Source organism: Chelonoidis abingdonii, chromosome 2 (assembly GCF_003597395.2).
Source record: "Chelonoidis abingdonii isolate Lonesome George chromosome 2, CheloAbing_2.0, whole genome shotgun sequence".
Taxonomy (NCBI): Eukaryota; Metazoa; Chordata; order Testudines; family Testudinidae; genus Chelonoidis; species Chelonoidis abingdonii.
The window spans coordinates 251,782,155-251,798,171 of NC_133770.1; the positions used below are offsets into that span (position 1 = coordinate 251,782,155).

General features: G+C 43.0%; 1 protein-coding gene across 3 annotated transcripts in view; it reads left to right on the top strand.

Annotated features, from left to right (window-relative positions):
* Positions 1-16,017, top strand: part of RALYL (RALY RNA binding protein like) — a 620,330-nt gene that overhangs the window by 557,098 nt on the left and 47,215 nt on the right. For all 3 annotated transcript variants that reach the window (XM_032768366.2, XM_032768367.2, XM_032768368.1), the window contains one exon: positions 8,094-8,141. In XM_032768366.2, coding sequence (XP_032624257.1) covers positions 8,094-8,141 — 48 coding nt within the window. The remainder of the gene's footprint in view (positions 1-8,093; positions 8,142-16,017) is intronic.

The window sequence follows — 16,017 nt, forward strand, 5'->3', positions numbered from 1 at the left end:
CAACACCTGATGAGCAGCGCTGCATCACCAGCGCTGGATTCGCTACACCCGTAGCAGACCAGGAGTACAGCCAGCGCTGCAGACAGGGAGTTGCAGCGCTGGCTGAGCTTTGTAAGTGTGGACACCTGCTAAGTTGCAGCGCTGTAATCCCCTCACCAGCGCTGCAACTTGCAAGTGTAGCCAAGGCCTCAGTTTTAAAGTAAATGAGAGCAGAATTTGATCCTAGGTTTATAAAATGTTTTGCTGCCACAGAATGTTCATCACAAAAAGAACAATATCCTAACTTAAATAAGAGCTTAATAATTAATAAATCTAATCTTATTTCAAAGGTACATAGAAAGGCATAATTTTGCATTTTCTTGACTGAAATATGTAGAATTCCAGATACTCAAATTTCATGTGCCTGTGCTCAATATTATACCTGTGAAAATCTGGCCATAAGGGAATCCTTTATTCTTAAAGACTACAAAATTTAAAGTGAAATGTGGTTTAAAAATACAGCATCTCCAGCAGCAGCCAATCAATTCCAGCAGGATTTTTTTTAAGTGATGTTGAGCTTAACAGGAATTCATCTTACTTTTTCATTGACGAGTTTTATTTGGGCTCAAAGTGAGCATTACATGGTGTTTTATTGTGTCTTTCATTTTGTTAGTAGCATTATACAGTGCTGTTGTTAATGCTGCAGAGATGGCATATATTTGTGGATAGGTTATCAGCCAGTTTTCAATGCCATTATGAAACTGCTGATCTGTCCAGTCCACAGGATTGTTTAAACCTCTCTCTGCTTCCAGCTCGCTGTATATTTGGTAAGCTAGACAGTACAAGTGGATGCCTGCAGCATGTTACACAGCTTTGTTGGCTGCTAAGGAATAACTCTCAAGAGGTTAAGAGCCCTGCAGTCACCTTGATCTTTGGGCCAATGGTCATCTGCTAATTTGCAGCTTCATGTTCTGTAGTTTAGCACTGACTAAATCATTGTGACTGACTGTTGGCATGGAAAAGTGTGAGCAATTAAGGCTGTAGCTGGGGAAAATATATGGGTCTCTTATAGTGTCATCTCATTATTACAGTATTGTCAAGCATTGAAAAATCATGAATCAGCTCCCCCCAAAATCATGAAATTGACTTGAAAATCATGAGGGTGTTTAAATAACACATTTTAGATTCTTTTTATTTTTGAGCCTTTTCAGGTATACATGGTTCATATTTTCAGTCTCTTATCGACAACCACGTGGGCTAGAAACTTACTGTGATGAACTGGGGCTATGTCAGTACAACTGATGAATTCTGATGGATAGTGTGAAGTGGTATTATGAAGAACTTCTGTATAATGAGTGCCTATATATATGTGGATCCACCATCACTGACAGATGCAATAGCAGGAGCACACCAGACAGATATCCAACAGGGGTGGTGCTTCGGTCTCAAAGACCCTATTCAGGTGCAAACACCTAAGGGATAATGAGCAGCATCCTTGGAAAACTAGTGTAGCTGACTTCTCTGAAGTGATGGAGGAAGGAAGGAACTGTGGAAAGTTATCCAAAAGACAGAACAGCGGTGGCCAGGAGGAGTTTAAATAGCAAGCTACGCAGGAATGGAGGAAGCCAGACAGAAAGAACAAGCATGAGGCAGGAGAGAGCAAGATCTCACAAACTGAGGAAGGGACTTCATGAGGGAGAGAGGTCACCCCACATGTAACACTCTGCATGAGTTGAGGACACCTTGCCTCTCTGCCTGCCTTCTTTGCACCAAGATGGTCCCCAAGGACTCACAAAAGAGGGGTAAGCTAGTGAGGACATAGCAGTTTAAGACGTTTATTCTTTTGTCTGATCCGTACTCTCCTGAGCTCTATGTGGTTAAGGAAAAGAGTATTAATGTGTTAGACTCTGGACGAAATGTGTGTTTTATGCTTGTGTGCCCCTAAGAGTAGCTTTACACTGTCTACCAGAAGCTTCACATCTTTGGGGCAGAGTTCTGTGACAAGGGTGTGTTTAAGTAGCTGAATATCTTGGGGGATCAGTGCTAGTCCTTGGGCTAAGAGCAGGTGGGCTGAGGAGCCCCATTTCTGAGATGAGATGGCAGACTAAGTCTGTACCCAGAAATGTCCCACAAAGAACAGAGGATGATAGCACATAGATGTCACTCCTAAAGTGCCATAGACATTTTTGGGTAACTGTATTGCTACTATATGTTTTTAAAACATGGAATTTAATAATATGGCATTCATAGCTCCCTGTTCAAAGACTCAGTTAAACAAGCTTTCTCCAGGAAACTAATCACAGGTTGGGGAGGGCGGGGTGTAAAACACAATTCATTCCCTCCTTCTGGGGGTTGCCCAAATTGCTGCATTGTAGCCTCTCCATCTCTACTGTTCCAGCCTATGGAGTGAAGTGGCATCTGCAGTTGCCTATACCCGATATGCAAGTGATTACAGCTACTCAATTGCCAGATGTGTGAATCAAATGGCCTCCTTTGCTCCATCCCAATGGCACTTCTCTGCTTATCTGTCTGCTACCAGTGTAGAACATCCTTCAGCAACATGCAGGGTGTGCAAAGACCTCTGTACAGATGCTGCACTTGGACCTTTCTCCATGCACCAGTGCAGTAGGATTTAGTTAGCATGAAGGGCCTTGAATGAGCCTTCTATTTTAGGGTGAATTTCACTCACAGTACACAAAACAGTCTTGACATGGAAATAGGTAACCCTGGGTAGCCTATCAGAGAACGTCTCTACTTTTTAAGTCAGCTGCTGGTGTTTCTCAGGATGAAGATTAAAACTAGAGAAAAACATGTACTCTTTCTTTCTGTCTGATTTTACTGCAGTTGTTGAAATTTTGGACCCAATAAAAGGTTATTACAATCAATGTGGTATTTTGGGCAGTAAGACCAGATTGTGACAGTATAAAAATCTTTTGATATAACTAAACAAGTTGTTGTTTTTTTTTAAACAGCAAAACTAAGAGCTCAGGCAATCACCAACAAAAATTAGCAATTTAATTATTTTTGTATAATTTTGAAATTCCAAAATAGTTGCTCTATACTTCTGCAGATTTGGGGCACTGTGTAAAGAATGAAATATTGAGCTCTTTGTTTACAAACCCAGAGACATGGAGATTAAGATTTCGTTTCAAGCCCAATGGTCATCTGACTATGGAACAGAGCAGAGGAATGGAATTTTCAGATTGTTGATTTGTTGCGTAAAACTAGTTTTCCCAAAAGCACAGATGTGAATGGTCACCTCAGATTACTCACTAAATTGAAATAAACCATCTCTTTAGATGCCAACATTTAAAGAATATTTAAAATAATATGAGGAACTCTGTCTGGCTGAAATTCACATAGGTGTGAAGTGTCAGCTCAAAGTACCCTCTACACCAGTCCAGAAAAGCTCTTAAGCCTGTCCTTAACCTTAAGCATGTGAAGCAGCCCACTGAAGTCTTGCATGCTTAAAGTAAAGGATAGGCTTAAGTGCTGTGCTAGATCAGGACCTCAGTCACATGATAGGGCAATGCAAAGGCGAGTCACTGGCAGAAAGCCCATGCAGGTCTCTCTATGCTAGAGTGAATGGTGGTAATGGATGTAGGAAAAGAAGAACCAGGCAGAGCCCATACCATCTATGTCAGAATCTGGAATTCCCACTCCAATGGAAATTCCAAAATTTCAAAACAATTTGTTATACATCACAATGAAAACTCACAATTTTGAAATTTCCCATGGAATGGGAGGAATCTGCAATTTTCTTTTGAAAAAACTGAACAACATTCCCCTTTTGGCATATTCTAAATGAAATTGATGAGGCTCCCAGTCCTCTGGCTGCCTGCCTGGCAGGTTACCAAGAAACCAGAATCTCTGACAGTCTTGGCTTGAGCTGGGGCTCCCAGGGCTTTCAGGGCTCTACAGCAACCCATGAGGTAAGGAAGTTGATAAGAAACCCGGCAGGTCCCTTTTCCTGGTTTCCAGTAGAAGATTCAATAAAATCAAGACGTTCCTGCAAAATGTGGAGATTTTGACAAATCAATATTTTCCAATAGATGAGATGTGCCATTGGAAATTTTCTGACCAGCTCCAAACTCTATATTTCGGAGAAGTCAGTACCCATCACACCCCACACAAGCAGTACAGAGGGAGTGCAGCCACGAGTCCATCCCCATACTCTAGAGCAGTAACTGCCTCAGGGGAGCAGAAATTCAAATCTTTGCCTTAGCCTTGGTTTGTGGGAGTGGATTTTGCCACATCAGCTCCACTGCACTTCATACATGTAAAACCCAGTTATCTGGTCTTTATGCAGGTAAATTAAATTTCACCCCAAGTGACAGGTTTTCATGATGTTTTGGACAGGCCTTTTAAATTAAATTTATCCTTTTTCCCCTCTCTTTCTCTCTGTCTCATTAAATTATCTTTTGTCCTCCACATAAAACCACAATGCAATTAAATATTAATTTCAGACTTATTTTAGCTGTTAATCATGTAGTCAATTAAAAATGTTATGCAAGAGCAGGGTTTCTCAAACAGGGGTCACCGCTTGTGTAGGGAAAGCCCCTGGTGGGCTGGGCCGGTGTGTTTACCTGCTCCATTCGCAGATCTGTCCGATCACGGCTCCCACTGGCCGCAGATTGCTGCTCCGGGCCAATGGGAGCTGCTGGAAGTGGCGCGGGGTGAGGGACTTACTAGCCACCACTTCCAGCAGTTCCCATTGGACCAGAACAGCGATCCGCGGCCAGTGGGAGCCATGATTGGCCGGACCTGCGGACGGGGCAGGTAAACACACCGGCCCGGCCCGCTAGGGGGTTTCCCTACACAAGCGGTGACCCCTGTTTGAGAAACCCTGTGCTAAGGAATGGATGTAAATAAAACAATAGCTTTTCTACCTCTGATTTCCATGTGCCCTTAATCTTGTAGAATGGATAGAGACTGAAAGACAAAATAAAAGATGGTGGTTACATTTAGAAAACCTAGTCCAAGGCCTTACAGGGTAGTTTGCTTTAATTGCAAAGGAGAGCTTAAACAATATGGTCCCTACCCACAGCAAAGTACTTGAAAAACATCTTAACAGTGTATGTGTTAGCTGTATTGTAAATAATGATAACATCTTGGTGTTCAGGAGCAAAACCAACAGCTGCTGTTTTGCCTAACAATGGGTAAAAGGTGGGGCCTGGGTCTCTGTACAAAGCCTGAATAAATTTGCACAGAAAGCCATCACAAGGGCTAGGGAGAAGAAAATCTACCCTCAATCCATATTCAGGTTGTGGGGCACTTTTACAGTTAGATTATGGCCACTGCTGTGGCTTGCTGAGCTCTCCTTTTTATGGGGCTTTTGGCCAGCACACAAGTTCTCCTCATGGAGCTTCTGTCTTCACCACACCCCCTCTCTCCTCTGGCCTGTAGCTGCCTCACAGAAAGAGACTCCTTGGAACTTGGCCCTATGTTGCACAAGGGAACTGTGGAGTCCTCATGTATGGTCTTTCCTTAGGGTTGAGTGAATAATTCGTGGCATGAGCTCCTGGCATGTTTTGGGGTTTGGTTTTCATTGTTTCAGGCTTTCATTTTATTTCCCTTCTTTGTTTCCTCCTCCTCCTCCTGCCATTATCCCTCTTTTCAGTGGCAAAAGGGAGGAAGGGGAGGATGGAGTCTAGCCCTTTGCTAGGTCATTAGCAGCAACAAGGACCAGGTACAATAATATGTCTAAGGATCCTATCTAAAATGTTGGGATGGAGCTCTCATCTAAAAACTTACCCACGCCCAGGTTTTAGGAATATAAACCACACACACATATACACCATCGCCTTTATAGTTGTTTCTTCCCCATTCACAAGCAGTCACCAGGAGTCTTTAGGAATATGAAACCACAGATACTTTTTATTTGGGAGAAACAAGATAACCATCTATTTATATAATAAAGTGAAATTATAAAACCTAAAGGGTGTCTGAGGAGCATAGGCAACCCCCAAGTCTCCCTTATTAATTAACCAATTTGTTGGAGTTCAGAATTCTTTATTCACAAAACAACCCTCGCCCACCTAAACTCACTTGTGATTAGACTCAGGAGTTGTCAAATGGGTGCCAGGTGGTGGTTCTGTTCAGCCTGTCTGCTTCAGACAAATTAGAGGACTGGGCCAAAAGAAACCTGATGAGGTTCAACAAGGACAAGTGCAGAGTCCTGCACTTAGGACGGAAGAATCCCATTCACTGTTACAGACTAGGGACCGAATGGCTGGAAGCAGTTCTGCAGAAAAGGACCTAGGGGTTACAGTGGATGAGAAGCTGGATATGAGTCAACAGTGTGCCCTTGTTGCCACACTAGGAGGGTGGTGAAGCACTGGAATGGGTTACCTAGGGAGGTGGTGGAATTTCCTTCCTTAGAGGTTTTTAAGGTCAGGCTTGACAAAGCCCTGGCTGGGATGATTTAGTTGGGCATTGGTCCTGCTTTGAGCAGGGGGTTGGACTAGATGACCTCCTGAGGTCCCTTTCAACCCTGATATTCTATGATTCTATGATTCAGTCCCATGATGTCTGGCCCCACTCCAATCAGTGCTTGCCAGATCTGCAGATCACTGCAGTCAGTGCTTGCCAGTTCTGGATCCGCAATCAGCTCGGTCAGACCTGCTACTTCCAAGGTCTGGTTCAATGAAATCTGCAACATCTGCATGGCTGCTGGCTCAAAGTCAGCTTCACACAAGGCCCAGAGTCCCTCGATGGGAAACCCAGAGCAAATCCAGACTTCTAAGCAGACTTTTTTTTTTCTGATCAGCTCTGCAAACAAAGATTGTCCGGAACACATCCTACATGGGGAAGAGCCATCCCTTATAAAACACCTACTGTTGTGTGTTTCCAGTGTTGTTTTTTTCTGCACACATTTTCTTCTATTTCTTCATCATTTCCAAATCCCGCCCGATCTCCTTTTTCTTTTCTAGTTTCTTGTCTAAATCTTCTATTTTTTCCTTTGATAATTTCTGTATCTCCTTCCCTTTTATTCCTACTTTCCTGGCTCACTTCATAACGAGATTCACCCCCACTTACTTGCAATAGTTTATCCTCTCAGGCAGCTGAAGCAATGTATGTTTTGTCTTCCCTGACCTTGACCGACTACCTGCAGTAGCTGGGAGAGTAAAATATCCCCTGCAGCTCATTTTGTTGCATGCAGACCTTTTACCAGCTCCTCAGTCTTCTTTTTTCTGGCCACTCTGATAGACTTCATTACTGACACTTGCTACAATGGCAAGATGTGATTATTGTGACTGGGATACTCAGGAATGACCATGTTAAATTGACTTTGCACTTCCTGTCTCAAACACGGTTGTTCTCTAGGCCTTTCCAGTTCCCACCTGCATTTATTTCCCTGGATGTCTCCTTAGTCATTATGCCTCCAGACAGTTTCTTCCCATGTCTCTCAAAGTGGCATGCATTTCCCTTTCAAAACCTAGAAGAACGGCATGGAAACAAACCTCAGGGAGAAGTTAGTGTTTGTAAGATATGTCGTCTGTTTTCCTAGAATTTCTTCTCTTTCTCCTTGTATATGTTCAGGGTTTTTTCAGTTAGAAGGATCAGACAGCAACAGTCCCACCATCTCATGTTCTTATGGATCAAATGTTTTCATCCCCTGCCTGTTGTTCTTAATTACAGGCATTTTTGACTCTTGCACTTGTTTTTTGACCTTCCCAGGACAATGGATAACCTAGATGGACACAGAAAGAGGGAAGAAGGCGGCCACAGATTTGGAGTTCTTGCCTCATTTGAGCCCCAAGAATAATTCTAATAGTCATCTAATCACAGAGCTGTTACGTTGTATTAATTTCTTTTCATATGTGCTGCCAGCTTCTTTCATTGCTATGTGCAGGGGCTGTTAATAATAATTCACATTCACAAATCTACAATAGCATGGTAGTATGCAAAATGGCATCATATCAGATTTAGAAATGACCTTGCTAAATCGTTTTCATGTATTAACAATTATATAAATTTGGGTGGCTGGAAACAGTCTTCAAACGTTTTTGACTGTGAAAATAAATTAGTATTACAATAATACCACATATATTTTAATGAAAATAATTTTTCTATATGCGAGTTCATTACTGCTGTTTGTGTTCTTTCTGCAGAGGTTATGTCTTTGATTATGATTACTACAGAGATGATTTCTACAATCGGTACGTGCGGTTTTATTTCTACAGATCCTACACAGTTTTCACTATTTATTTATAAATAGTCACATAATTAACTTAGAGAGGGTTTTGGTTTTAATTTTACACAATATTCATATTTAATTATCTTTATTGCATATTGAGGGAAAAACTCTCTAGGAATAAACTCAATTTAAGATGAGATTTACAGAAAACCTTGAAGATTCATCCCCCCACTCCTCATGTCCTCCCATTTTTTCACGTTAAGCAGTTCTGTTGGTGTCCTGACTCTCTGAAAGCCCTTTTTTTGAGCTTTTCCTTTACTGAAAAATTAAAGGATATAAAAAGAAAAGCCTGTGGTTTCTTATCCCTGCAGAGTTCTCCCCAATATGATTTCTCTGGGATACATTGTAGATGTGGAAGTTCTTTAAGTATGAGAGTTTGAAAAAGTGTTTGTCTTGATGTTTATATTTGTGAAATGTCTCCTGAGAAATGTGTTCTTTCAGGCCTCTCTCTAGAAAGCTGAAGAGATCTGCTATCATGTAATCATTTGCATACACTATTTTGTGGCAATTACAGCAGTATAGTTTCAGATAGGGTATGTAGAACAGAGGAGGGCCATTTTTTTTTACAACACCTTACCCGAAGAACAGACCAACAGTGAGTGAGGAGGGCTTAATACCACCATTGTTCCCTCCAAATTCTTTCTTGATCCAGGGTCTTCCCATCCCTTGGTGTGAGTCAGAGCAGTACTAAGTGTTACCTCAAGTGCTACCTCGCATAGTTGCCTGTTGAGCTCTTTCACTACACCTCTTCCCTCCTATTTCTAAGCCTGCCTCCAGCACATGCCTACACTGCTGCTGCACAGGAGGGTAGCGTGGGACTGCTCTGCCAGCACTATGCCGGCAGGGGAAACCCCTTTATTCAGGGAAAAGGGAACAAAGTAGGAACAGAATTCGGCCCTGAAATTTTAGGGAGAAAACAAATGAAGGGATAATGTGTCCTGTAAATCTATACTTGGAAGCATTTTAGAAACAAAGACATTTTCATCCAGTAGGCCATCTGTGCTGGTTCCTTTGTGGCCATTTGTTTTGCATCCCTTACTCCAGTGTTTCCCAAACTTGGGATGCCGCTTGTGTCAGGAAAGCCCCTGGTGGGCCAGGCCGGTTTGTTTACCTGCCGCGTCCGCAGGTCCGGCTGATCACGGCTCCCACTGACTGCAGTTCGCCACTGCAGGCCAATGGGAGCTGCTGGAAGTGGCGGCCAGTACTTCCCCCAACCCACGCCACTTCCAGCAGCTCCCATTGGCCCAGAGCAGCGAACCACAGCCAGTGGGAGCCGTGATCAGCTGGACCTGTGGATGGGGAAGGTAAACAAATCGGCCTGGCCTGCCAGAGGCTTTCCCTACACAAGCGGCATCCCAAGTTTGGGAAATACTACCTTACTCAATTACTCTAACACCTCAGGCAACACTGAAGGTGGTGGACATTTGGAACTGCTAGCCAGCACTTCATCATAGTCCCACTGGTAATAGTATAGACCCTGGTAATAGTATAGTGACCTTGTCCTAAGAGAGGTTAATTTGTGGTATTTTCACATTCCCTGGTTTCTTGCTCTGAATTTCTTGATCAGAGTTGCTATGATGGTACAAGCATTTCACAAAGTACTTTTTTGTGACTGATTCTCCCCAAGCATGAAAGTTATGTGAGTTCTGCAACTCTGTAGAGGATTCAGTAATCTAGGTGTAATACAAGGGCAACAAGAATGATTGGAGATAAGAAATATGAAATATGAAGAGAGATTGAAAAGATTGGGAGTGTTTAATTTAGAGAAAAGATGAATGAGAGGGAATGTGATAGAAGTATACAAAATAGCAAGTAGCCGAGAGAGAAAGCATGGTGTAGAACTGGGCACTCCTATTTACTATGTCTCTTCAGACAAGAACAAGAAACAGTCTATGGTCTTGCCTGTGGTGGCTGGAGTTAGCTTCCCAGCACAACCAGGCTATTAGCCACTAAAGTGCTCTTCTCTGGCCTTTGCCTTGCAGGTTAACAACCAGTGTACTCAAATCCCTTTGAATCATTCCCGTGTGGTATCCAGTTCCTGACACTGGTTTCTCACAGAAATTCCAGATCCTTTGCCCCCAGAGGAGCAGCGTACTCCAGTTTAAACTTAAATCCCATTCCTGTATAACAATCACTACTTTTCATAAAAGGGACATTTAAGAAAGGATGGAGAGCTAACTAGAAACAAGAGAGAGAGTGGTGGAAACAAATGGTTATGATACAAAACAAAATCATAAAAAGCAAAGCTGGGTCTACTCTTATTAAGAGTTACCTTTCTTATCTAATAATAGGTTTTCCACTACAAAGTTCAGTCTGTTACAGAGCTGGCCAGCTTCACAGGAGCCAGGAGCCAATTTTTCATGAGAACATCTCTGCTCCCCAAGATGTGTCCTCAGTGAAAGGATACAGGGTACCTTTCTCCACCCTATATGATACCAAAAGAGTCTTTTATCTTTATTCATAGGGTGATTGTCTGGTGTAATATTCCTTCTTTTACCTTCAAGGGGTTTCGATTTTTTGTGGTTGTCTCTGATTGTTTTTCATTCATAGTCTTGGGATGAAGCAAAGCTAGACAACTGAGCCTTGCATTACATCACTGGCTAACCAGGGCAGGGCAACTCCCTTGAATGGGCCCTCAGCTGGACATATGATCTTCTGGTGACTATCTTTTACTCCAAGTCCATAAAGCATATTTCAATATAATTACATTCTTCCTTAAATATTACCCATACATACATCTCACAATGATTATGAATCTTGACAAGTTAGCTTTCTGTAGACCTTAATCTTTATGCATAAATGTCCTGCAAGACATGTTTGATGTAGTGAGTTTGTCAGGTCTGAGGTGAGAGTTGTTTGCAAAGAACAGGGGGATACTTTGCCAAAGAGCCTCTGTGTCACACCCAAATTCTAACTGTCAGAGGTTAGGTAGAAAATTCTAATGTGGACAGGTAATTCTAGAATAGTCCACTACAGGATATCTTACACCTCTGTTGAAGCTTTGTGTACTGGTCACCATCTATCAGGATAGTGGTGCACTGGTTGGATCCAATATGGCAAATCATATGATTTATAATTAGGTTCTTACCAGTTTCACGGTGGTGAAAAATGTGTCACAGACCATGAAGTAAGCCCTTCCCCGTGAAATCTGATCTCTTCCTTGCTTCTGGGAGTGCTCCAGCCAGGGGGCTTCCTAGCTGCAAGTCGTGGCTGGGCTGAGAAGGGAAAAGACTTGTCCTCCCCCAGCACAGCCGCTCTCACTTTCAGGGCGAAATCAGACCCACCTCGGAGTGCCTCTCCCTCCTGCAGGAAGCTCCAGCCCTGGAGGTTCTGCAGCTGGAGGAGACTTGTGGAGGTGGGTCCGATATCCCCTGACTGGGGGAGCACCCCAGCCAGGGGGCTCCCAGCTGTGAGTCTCTGCTGGGCTGGGGAGGGACAGGACTTAACATAACATAAGAACATAAGAACGGCCGTACCGGGTCAGACCAAAGGTCCATCTAGCCCAGTATCTGGCTACCAACAGTGGCCAATGCCAGGTGCCCCAGAGGGAGTGAACCTAACAGGCAATGATCAAATGATCTCTCTCCTGCCATCCATCTCCTTCCTCTGATGAACAGAGGCTAGGGACACCATTCTTTACCCTTCCTGGCTAATAGCCATTTATGGACTTAGCCACCATGAATTTATCCAGTTCCCTTTTAAACCTTGTTATAGTCCTAGCCTTCAAACTCCTCAGGTAAGGAGTTCACAAGTTGACTGTGCACTGTGTGAAGAACTTCCTTTTATTTGTTTTAAACCTGCTACCTATTATTTCATTTGGTGACCCTAGTTGTTGTTTATGGGAATAAGTTAATCTTTTCCTTATCCACTTTCTCCACATCACTCATTATTTCATATACCTCTATCATACCTCCCCTTAGTCTCCTCTTTTCCAAGCTGAAGAGGCCTAGTCTCTTTAATCTTTCCTCATATGGGACCCTCTCCAAACCCCTAATCATTTTAGTTGCCCTTTTCTGAACCTTTCTAGTGCTAGAATATCTTTTTGAGGTGAGGAGACCACATCTGTACACAGTATTCGAGATGTGGGCATACCGTGGATTTATATAAGGGCAATAATATAGTCTCAGTCTTATTCTTATCACCCCTTTTTAATGATTCCTAACATCCTGTTTGCTTTTTGACCGCCTCTGTGCACTGCGTGGACATCTTCAGAGAACTATCCACGATGACGCCAAATCTTTTTCCTGACTCGTTGTAGCTAATTAGCCCCCATCATATTGTATGTATAGTTGGGGTTATTTTTTCCAATGTACATTACTTTACATTTATCTACATTAAATTCATTTGCCATTTTGTTGCCCAATCACTTAGTTTTATGAGATCTTTTGGAAGTTCTTCACAATCTGCTTTGGTCTTAACTATCTTGAGTAGTTTAGTATCTCTGCAAACTTTGCCACCTCACTGTTTACCCCTTTCTCCAGATCATTTGAATAAATTAAATAGAATTGGTCCTAGGACTGACCCTTGGGAACACCACTATTAACCCCTCTCCATTCTGAGAATTTACCATTAATTCCTACCCTTTGTTCCTGTCTTAACCAGTTCTCAATCCATGAAAGGACCTTCCCTTTGTCCCATGACAGCTTAATTTACGTAAGAGCCTTTGGTGAAGGACCTTGTCAAAGGCTTCTGGAAATCTAAGTTACACTATGTCCACATGTTTGTTGACCCCTTCAAAGAACTCTAATAGATTGGTAAGACACGATTTCCCTTTACAGAAACCACGTTGACTATTGCTCAACAATTTATGTTTTCTATGTGTTGACAATTTTATTCTTAACTATTGTTTCAACTAATTTGCCCGGTACCGTCATTAGACTTACTGGTCTGTAATTGCCACGATCACCTCTAGAGCCCTTTTTAATATTGGTGTTACATTAGCTAACTTCCAGTCATTGGGTACCGAACCGATTAAAGGACAGGTTACAAACCTTAGTTAATAGTTCCGCAACTTCACATTTGAGTCTTTTCAGAACTCTTGGGTGAATGCCATCTGGTCCCAGTGACTTGTTAATGTTGAGTTATCAATTAATTCCAATACCTCCTCTAGTGGACACTTCAATCTGTGACAGTTCCTCAGATTTGTCACCTACAAGAGCCGGCTCAGGTTTGGGAATTCTCCCTAACATCCTCAGCCGTGAAGACTGAAAAAAGAATAACATTTAGTTTCTCCGCGCCAGGATTTATCGTCTTTAAGCGCTCCTTTATATCTCGATCGTCAAGGGGCCCCATTGGTTGTTTAGCAGGCTTTCTGCTCTGATGTACTTAAAAAACATTTTGTTATTACCTTGAAGTTTTTGGCTAGCTGTTCTTCAAACTCCTCTTTGGCTTTTCTTATTACACTTTTGCACTTAAGCTGGCAGTGTTTGTGCTCCTTTCTATTTGCCTCACTAGGATTTGACTTCCACTTTTTAAAGGAAGTCTTTTTACTTCACTGCTTCTTTACATGGTTGTTAAGCCACAGTGACTCTTTTTAGTTCTTTTACTGTGTTTCTTAATTTGGGGTATACATTGAAGTTGGGCCTCTATTATGTGTCTTTAAAAATCGCCCATGCAACTTGCAGGGATTTCACTTTAGTCACTGTACTTTTAACTTTTGTTTAACTAACCCCCTCATTTTGTATAGTTCCTCTTTTGAAATTAAATGGCACAGTGTTGGGCTGTTGAGGTGTTCTTCCCTCACAGGGATGTTGAATGCTATTGTATTATGGTCACTATTTCCAAGCGGTCCTGCTATAGTTACCTCTTGGATCAGCTTCTGCGCTCCATTCAGGATTAAATAAAGAGTTGCCTCTCCCCTTGTGGGTTCCTGTATCAGCTGCTCCATGAAGCAGTCATTTAAAGTATCAAGAAATTTTATCTCTGCATTTCGTCCTGAAGTGAAATGTTCCCAGTCAATATGGGGATAATTGAATCCCCCACTATTATGGGTTCTTAATTTTGATAGCATCTCTAATTTCCCTTAGCATTTCATCATCACTATTACTTGTCCTGTCAGTGGTCGATATAGATTTCTAATGTTATATTTTTATAAGCATGAAATTTCTATCCATAGCGATTCTATGGAACATGTGGATTCGCTTAAGATTTTTACTTCATTTGAATTACATTTTCTTTCACATAATGTGCCACTTCCTCCCCTGCATGACCGTTCTGTCCTTCCGATATATTTTGTACCCAGAATGATTGTGTCCCTTGATTGCTCTCATCCACCAGGTTTCTGTGATGCCTAATATATCAATATCCTCTTTATCACAAGGCACTCTAGTTCACCCATCTTATTATTTAGACTTCTAGCATTTGTGTACAAGCACTTTAAAAACTTGTCCCTGTTTATTTGTCTGCCTTTTCTGATGTGCCAGATTTCTTTTTTGTGTGACTGTTTACATCTGATGCGGCCTTTGCATTATCCTCTTCCGTCTCTGTTCCTGACTAATAACCTGGAGATTCCCTATCATCAGCTCTCCCCTGAGAGAAGTCTGTGTCCGATCCACATGCTCCTCTGCAGCAGTCGGCTTTCCCCATCTCCTATGTTTAAAACTGCTCTACAACCTTTTAATGTTTAGTGCCAGCAGTCTGGTTCCACTTTGGTTTAGGTGGAGCCACATTTCTCTGTATAGGCTCCCCCATCCCAAAAGTTTCCCCAGTTCCTAATGAACGTAAACCCCTCCTCTTACACCATCGTCTCATCCACACATTGAGACTCTGAAGCTCGCCTGCCTACCTGGCCCTGTGCGTGGAACTGGAGCATTTCTGAGAATGCCACCATAGAGGTCTTGGATTTCAGTCTCTTCCCTAGCAGCCTAAATTTGGCTTCCAGGACATCTCTCCTACCCTTCCTATGTCACTGGTACCTACATGTACCACGACCACTGGCTCCTCCCAGCACTACCCATGAGTCTGTCTAGATGCTCGAGAGATCCGCAACTTTGCACAGGCAGGCAAGTCACCATACGGTTCTCCGTCATCACAAAACCAGCTATCTATGTTTCTAATGATCAAATCTCCCATTATTAACACCTGCGTTTCCTAGGAACTGGAGTTCCCTCCCCTGGAGAGTAATCTCAGTGCGAGAGGCAACCCCAGCACCATCTGAAAGGAGGGTCCCAACTTTGGGAAAGTTTCCCTCTGCTCCCATTGACTGCTCTGCTTCCCTGGGCTTTCTTCCTCCTCAACAGCACAGAGGCTGTCTGAGCAGAGGTGGGACAATTCTACAGTGTCCCAGAAAGCCTCATCAACATACCTCTCTGCCTCCCTTAGCTCCTCCAGTTCCGCCACCCTGGCCTCCAAAATCTGTTATGTGGTCTCTGAGGGCCAGGAGCTCCTGCACCGACGCACACATATGCCACCCATCCACAGGGCAGGTAATCATACATGCTACACTCAGTGCAATAAACTGGATAGCCTCCATTCTGCTGCTGGGCTTCTGCCTGCATTGTCTCCTAGTTAATGAAAGGGTGGTTTAATGAAAGGGGTTTTGGAATATGGTTTGGATTATAGGTTTTAAAGGGACTGCAGGGGAACAGGTAGGACCGACAAGGGACCCCCCATCCCTTCCCAGTCCCCTTCCCAACTCCCTTGCAAAACTCCCTGTTAGCAGCCCCTGGTCGCTTGTGCGCTGCTTTATAAAGGCCTGGCCTGAGTTAATGCCCCGCCTACTGATTAAGGCTCAGCCAATTACCAGAGGCTTCGAGCTTTCAAACCTTCCTTTGAAGCTCACGGCCTCCAACTGCCAGCCACAGCACATGGTCTTTCAAACCACCAAACAAACAGACTGA